Raw genomic sequence first — 7,581 nt, forward strand, 5'->3', positions numbered from 1 at the left:
AATCCCTACCATACCTTAAGGTCCTCAAGGGAAGGCAAGGCCTCTATCTTATTTTATTGTGAACCCCCAGCTTTTCCCTAGCTTGATGCCTAATACAACATAGGAACTCCATACATATTTGCGTGTTAATTTTGCTGAATAACAGGCACTTAAAATCTCAGATAAATAATACTATAACATCTACTGAGCTTGTACTGTATGCCTATCACTCTCTCTGCATTCTTTAATCTTCACAAAAACCCTACAAGGAGTTACTGATTATCCCCATTTTACAGATGATGAAACTAAGGCTCACGGAAGTTCAGTTACATTTGTGAGGTCACACACCCAGTAGGCCTGTGAAGAGATTCAAACCCATGCCCGTCTCTTCCCACAGTGCCAGGCTTCCGACAACTCCTGGCAAGTCCACGAGCGCCTGAAAGCCCTCACTTGCCTCATACCCTGGGAAACACCTGCTCACCTCAATCAGTGTCTTGTCTTTCAAGGGGATCTCGCCATTGTAGCAGATTTCCCAGAGCGTAGTTCCAAAGCTCCACTTGTCAGCAGCCACACTCAGGTTCTTGGAGTCCTCAACACACTCGGGAGCAATCCACGGGATTCGTTCAATGCACTCTGGAAGACAACAGACACACTGACAGAGCAGTTTCCAGGAGCTCCCGGGGATTCAATTACTGTCACTGCAGCCAGAACAGTGAGCCAAGGAAGGAACTACTTCAAGCAGTGTGTCCAAACGTGGCCCATGGCCACATGAGTCCCATGGGGGTTCTGCAGGCGTGCAGGCCTCCAAGCCTCACCCAGCACTTCTGATACATCAATCTGGGTCACAGCTAGCAGATGGGTCCTTGCCTCCAAGCTCCCCAGAAGGGTCGTGTGGAGCCAGGCTTCTGAAGCCCTGGCCTCAGGATCAGCAAAACATCCCAGGGTGGGGGCCATCACCCAGGGCAGGGGACGAAAGGAGGCTTGTTCAAGGGCTTAAGAGAAGGCAGGAGATCAAGACCATCCTGGCCAATATGGTGAAACCGTCTCTACTAAAATAAAAAAAAAAAAAAAAAGACTCTCTAAAAGGAGACCAACCCCAGCCCAGCCCTTCTCCCTGCTGACTTGCCCCAACTCAGGATGGGGCCAGAGGGAAGAGAGGGGAGACACACCTTGCCTAGACAGCACCGTAATGGGGATGCCAGGGTCACTGAGCTTGATGAACGGACCACACTCGCTGTCGATGCCCTCACGGGCCAGGAGGAGGTTTTTAGTACACACATTTCCATGGACCAGGTCTTTATCTTCCTGCAGAGTAAAAAGGGCAAGTTTAACCAGGCTGCTCCTTCCTGTACTCTATTTCCAACCCTGGTCCCTGAGGTCATCTCTTCCTACCTCCAGCTACAGTCAGATCCAGACAGCCTGGCCCTGCCACCAATCATCTGTGTGACTTAGGCACATCACAGGTGCCCCTCGGCTCCAGCTCCCTCATCACTGAATGTGGCTAAATAGTGGGGCGTATCTCACTGGGCTTCATGAGCATGACACTGATGAGAATCTGTGAAACGCCTGAACAGCTGAGCCATGGTGAGCACTCCACACGTGTCAGCTGCTACAGAGGCTGGCGGTTCACTCATTCACTCAACACCTACTGCACTGCTTTCAGCCTTGCCATCTGCAGTATGCAGGTCGGTCCTCTGACATGCTAACATTTCCCACTAAACAGAGCCATGGAGCACAGGGAACGGCCCCAAATGACCGTCTTCAGTAAGCACCAGGCACACCTTTGTCCAGCCACAGAGCCCTGGCCCCATGGAACCCAAGAACAGGCCCCTCCAGCTGCTTGGCTAGCACCTCCTTCCTGCCACCCCTCCCACAACACTCTGGTTTCTGGTGGGACCATTATGGACATCAGGACATTCTTACCAAGTAGCTCAGGGCACTGGCCAGCTGTTTGGCAACTTTGAATTTCCAGGGTGTAGTAAGGACATCGCTTTTCCGGTGCATGAAGAGATCCAGAGGACCCCCTTCCACAAACTCTTCCACCATGATATCTATAGGCACAAAAATAGCCATGTCTGGAACCTGGTCTATGGGACAGTCCTCTCCTTCATCCCCTTACAACAGCCCACTTTAGTGAACACTACTCAAGAGTACACAGATATCCTTGGGGGGTGCAAAGGTGCAGGGGCTTCAGAGCTGGAAAGGCCAAGTTCAACCCCAAGCTCTTCTTCTAAACGGGTGGCACTGAGCAAGTGACACTTCTCTGAGCCTCAATTCCCTCATCTGTAATAACAGATGGCGGCTCAATGTCACAAGGCATGGAAAGCCTTGGCAGAGGGCCTGACACAGAACAAGGGCTCTGGGAACAGCCGCCGCCACTGCTGCTGTTCTACAACACACTGCGATGCCGAGGTCAGGCCGCTCGCACGGCAAAACTTCCCTCTCCACAGGACTCCTGTGAGAGTACACCGAACAACTCACATTGCCGGATTTCACAGGGAAGAAGTCACTTGGGGTTTAAAAAAAAAATCGTTCTTCTTCCAAACTTGTATGTCAGGAACTCAGCGGCCAAGGCCACCCCTCCATCTCAGTGTGCAGCAGCAGCCCAAGGGCCCACCAGCTCAGTGGCTTGACAACCAAGAAAGGGCCAAGCCTGCCTGCGGTTGAAAGGCAGGCCAGTCCACTCGAGGGGCCAGCGTCTTGCTGCCCGTGGGGTGCGCTCACCTCGCTCACCTGCCCAGAGCTCCTGGAGCCTGACTCTTGGGGCCGTGACCTCATTTCACTCACCTCAGCCTCCCAGGTCTAGCACAGTGTAGGATTCTTGCCAGCATTGACAAGAAACATTACACAAGTGAATGAAAAGCAATCGGTTTTAGTTCCACCTCCACTACTTACTTAAGCAAATGATCTGCTCCGTCCCTCAATCTCCTCAACCGCACAAAGAAAGGCAAGAAGTCTGGGCAACATGAGGGTGGGAAGAGCCCCTACCGTCTCCACAGCACCCAGGCTCCCCAGAGCTAGGCCACCCACCCCTTCAAAAGAGAACACACTTACTCTCCACGTCGCGGACACAGACGCCATAGAGGTACACGATGTGTTTGTGGGAGACCTGTCTCATCATGCTGGCTGCCTCGAAGAAGGCCTGTAGGCAAGCAGGATACACGAATGTCTCAGGCCAGCCTCCAGGGGGCTGCTCCCCAGGGGCTCTGTTGAGGGAAAAGCCAGTGGACCCAGGGAAGCTCACCACTGTCGCCACCCCAGGCCCTGAACATCAATCCCCTGGCCTTGACTGTCCAGAGGCACTGCCAAGCCTTGTTCTCTGGGCCAATCTGGCAGGGATGTGAGATTTCTTTAGAAAACCTAACAGGATGCAGAGCAGGGCTGGTGGGAGAAGCTAGCTAAGAATTTTCCCACTGGATACTCATGCCCACCTCTCTCTCTTCCTTTCAGCTCTGGGAAATACCCATGTTTAGCACTATGCTGGAACAAAGGGAAAATGAAGGCAGCCAATCTCTGCTCAATATTTGACTGTGTCACTCTAACAGTCTGTGGGATCCTGGGTGAGTCCTTTTACTCCTCTGGGCTTTAATTTTCCAGACTGTGCGTTGAGAGCCATGGACTGTATCAGGAACTTTGAACCATTTGGCCAGTCCTGGGGCTCCACAGCATGGCCACCTGGACCTGTCCTTAGGAAAGGTGGGGGGTGGGGGTGGAAGGAAGGGCACGGGATGAGTGTGAGGAGCTGCTCAACCCACCTCACTCTACACACAGGGTCCACTAAGATCATATGTGGAGAAAAAAATTCTAAGTAAAAGGCAAGTTTGGAAACCACTGGGCCACAAGAAGTGCAAGGGTTCTTCTCAACCCATCGTGTTCCACTGGCTCTGGAAACGGGAGAGGGGAGGGGAGGAATTCAGAGGAAGACACTTGCCAGGGAAATATCCCTGTGGCTGGGGTCTAAGACTTTGAGGATCACTTTTATCTTCTTCTCTTCAGAAGTTCCTTCGTCATCCTTGTAATCCATCAGGGTCCCAGAGTAGATGTGTGTTCTCGTGCCTCTCCCAAGGTGCTCGCCCTGAGGGAGGAAGCAGAAGGCTGGGGTGACCTCTCTGTGCCCTGCAGTGATGGACCGTCTGGGAATGGCTCCTCAGTGGGAACATGGACAATCAGTGGGATGGGGCAAAGGCAAGAGGGCTCCCTGCCCCAGCTCATGGTCCCCAGCGCCTTGTCCTTGTCAGGTCTCCTGAGAAAACAACAAGCTATTTGGCCAAACACAGTGGTGACATTTGCTGGGCCCCAGGAGACGGTCCTCCTACTCCCTAAATGGCTCCTTGCTTTCTACCCCCAGGACAGCCTCTGGCCAAAACACAGTCCTAACCTGTCAGGACACTGCAAACAGGGCCATCAACGGCCAGCCACATGGGTCCCACCCCAGGCCTCCAGAGAAGACTCAAGACAGGAGCCCCCAGGCAGCTCCTCTACTCACAGGCTGTGCTACCCTGTGAAGAGGCTTGCAAATCCCAGCTCTACTACCCGCTGGCCATGTGACATGGGGGCAATCTCTGCCCACTTTCTGCAAATGGAGGTAATAATGGTACTGACCTCATAGGGCTGTGATAAGAATCAAACCAGGAAATAAGGACAGAGGCTCCTGGTACAGACTCAGGCATACGGGGGGGTAGAAACCCATCTGGTGGGCCCATGTGTTATCTGAAGCCCTCTGGCACAGGTAGGCACAGTTTCTCACACTGGAACCATGTGTTTCCCATCCATCTATCCAGTGTGTGTGCTCATGTGTATGCATGCATGCTGGGATTTAAAGTTAGTGGTGCAAAGTACACCGGCATTTGCCCTGGCAACCTCACAGAGGAGATGGCAATGTGAAGATGATGGTGGAGACTGGGGCGATGTGTCCTGGATTTCCTGACATGTGAAAGGGAACAATACCCCCAGATGAGTGGCAGGAGGACTGAATGAGATGATCCGTGCAAAGCCCTGGCCGCACCATGATCTATTTCTGAGGACCCTTCCAGTTCAAGTTGCAATAATTCTGATTTTAAAATTCTTAATATTTAGAAATCGAAATGGGATTCACGAAACTTAGGCACTGTCAAGTTGTTGACATTAGCCCCACAAAACTTGTAAAATGAAGGTCCATTATTCTATTATTTGAGGACCCCCTGGAAATGCGGAAAATGGACTGTAGCTTATACCAAGGGAATCAGTCTTATCCCCCATAGGAACATACACCATTGTTAATCAGGTATATTAATTTGCACAAATGCCACCATTTGTCATCTGTCAGAGCCGAATGGCGATGCATCCACCCTGTCTGCTGTATCCTGGCAAGATCTTTGGCTATTCATTAAAGTTGCATCTGTCATGAAGTGATCCATCAAGGTTATGGGAAGCTGTATTCCCAGAACATCCTGTAAAAGCCATATGCTTTCAGAATAATTGCTCTTCCCGTGGCCAAGTCATGATACCATATGCTGTCAGGATTCTGCAGGGCCCCACAAAGGCCCATATGGCCCACTTCAGCCTCCTCTGATGCTGTTCCCTCCACCTTGCCTAGCTACTTGAGCTCATCCTCCAGGATGAGACCCTGCTTACCCCCCAGACAGGGTCTCACTCTATCACCCAGGCTGGAGTGCAGTAGCACAATCATGGTTCACTGCAACCTCAAACTCAAACTCCTGGCCTTATGCAATCCTTCCAACTCAGCCTCCTGAGTAGCTGGGACTATAGCTGCATACCACTACGCACAGCTAACTTTCTCATTTTTATTTTTAGTAGAGATGGGATCTCATTGTGTTGCCCAGGCTGGTCTTGAACTCCTAGGCTCAAGCGATCCTCCCACCTTGGCCTCTCAAAGTGCTGGGACTACAGGTGTGAGCCACTGTGCCTGGTCTGGGACTCTGCTTTGATATCACTTCCTCCAGGAAGCCATCTCTGTCCTCTCAAGATTAGGTCCACATCCTCCTGTACTTTCCTACCTTGGAACTTGACTCTTGCGAATGTGATTACCCCCTCAAAACAGACAGGAGCCTGCTGAGGCAGCAATCGTGCATGGCACGTGTAATGCTTGATCTCTGTTGGCTAAGTGGATGTGGAAGGCATGGAGGATGGTGGTTACCTGCTTGGAGGCTTGAGGGGAGGGAAAGAGGCAGGCCCCACGGACTATGTAAGTTCTACACAGAAAAGAGGCTATGAAACTGTGGCTCTGGCGACTGTAATCTCAGGACATAGCTCTGACACCACAAGAGGAATAGAGAACAATGATGGGCCTTTGGTGAAGAAATGTACCACGATGGAAGTGAGGCAGTTTAGCTGTAGACTTCCACTCCCTCAATCTCTACCCAACAATCTCAGGGACTCACTGAAAAAGGTAAAGTAACAAACCCCCGTGTGCCACTCTCCCCGGGCTCCTTCACAGCAGGCAGCTTCCGCCTCACCCTCCAACACCCCTAAGGTGCTGCCATCTCCCCAGGTGGTGAGTGGCACCGTGCTTGCTTCCCTCCAAGGCTGCCACACCATCTCCCTGATACCCCAATGCGTGGCTCTATGCAACAGGGCCACAGTGCAGCGGCAGAATAGAAAGTGGGCTTTCCCTGGGTCTCACACCACCAGCAACAGCTCCAGGGCAGCCCCTGTAGATTCCAGGCAAAAAGGCCTCCAAAGGCTGGGATCTGTTTCTCCAGATACCTCTCCTTCAGGCCTAGACTGTGCATGTCCTCTTGTTCCCTCCCTGTGTTCTCTCCTCCCCAGCTCTGCTCCTTCTGGAAGTATCATCAGAAAGTGCAGGACTGAACTCTGGAGGTGCTCTGTCACACAGCCTGCTGCAGGCAGCGAGGGGTGACGGCCATGCTCCCCTGTGGAGAGCCACCTCCTGCCCTGCCACCCCCTCAGCATTCCCTCACCACAGAAGGTTCCTGCAGTTCTAGGGAACCCCAGAAGGCCTGACCAAACCACTTTCCTCAAAACATGTCTCTGAGGAGCGTCAGCAACGGTGAGGAGGATGGAGGCACTGGTTGTATGGCTTTTGCCATCAAAGGAAAGTCTCCCTGTTCTTTTTCTACTAAGATTTCCCCAAACACAGCCTTCCTTGCCCCAGATCCCCAGGCTGCTCCACCGCAGGGAGGCAGGACCACAGCCGGCCCACACCCTGCAGCCGTGACTCACCTGCACCAGATCCTTCTTGAAGATCCGATCAAAACTCAGCTGGCTCATGGGGTAGACGGGCTGCCACTCCTGGGCTTTCTTAGTAGCCACCAGCAGGTTGGAGATTTCTGTGGAAGAGATTGGAGGAGTCTGAGCACAGCACCCAAGATCTGAGTTCCCGGACAGTCAGCATCTACTGAGCCGGGGCCGTGGGACCCGTGTACAGGCACTTGCTGCTTCAGTCATTCAACAAATGCTTACTGAACAGGCACATGGCTCCTACCCTCCAGGAGCTCACAGGGTGATGACAGAGCCAAAACTCCCAAATCACCAATTAAATGGAAAGCTACAATTTGTTCAGCTCCTCTAAAGAACAGGTGTGTGGTGCTCCAAGGTTGGTATAGCAAGATCTGTTCTGGTAAGAAAGGTCAGAAACAGTTT

The 7,581-nt window shown here is 52.2% G+C and overlaps 1 protein-coding gene across 1 annotated transcript in view; it reads right to left on the bottom strand.

The window, feature by feature from the left end:
- JAK1 (Janus kinase 1) overlaps positions 1-7,581 on the bottom strand; it is a 139,406-nt gene that overhangs the window by 10,020 nt on the left and 121,805 nt on the right. Inside the window, exons 14-18 of the mRNA XM_011985475.1 lie at positions 3,911-4,054; positions 3,034-3,121; positions 1,903-2,030; positions 1,149-1,284; positions 461-612 (exon numbers count right to left, since the gene is read on the bottom strand). Coding sequence (XP_011840865.1) covers positions 461-612; positions 1,149-1,284; positions 1,903-2,030; positions 3,034-3,121; positions 3,911-4,054 — 648 coding nt within the window. The remainder of the gene's footprint in view (positions 1-460; positions 613-1,148; positions 1,285-1,902; positions 2,031-3,033; positions 3,122-3,910; positions 4,055-7,581) is intronic.

This window comes from Mandrillus leucophaeus, unplaced genomic scaffold, assembly GCF_000951045.1.
Source record: "Mandrillus leucophaeus isolate KB7577 unplaced genomic scaffold, Mleu.le_1.0 Scaffold284, whole genome shotgun sequence".
In the NCBI taxonomy this organism is placed as follows: Eukaryota; Metazoa; Chordata; class Mammalia; order Primates; family Cercopithecidae; genus Mandrillus; species Mandrillus leucophaeus.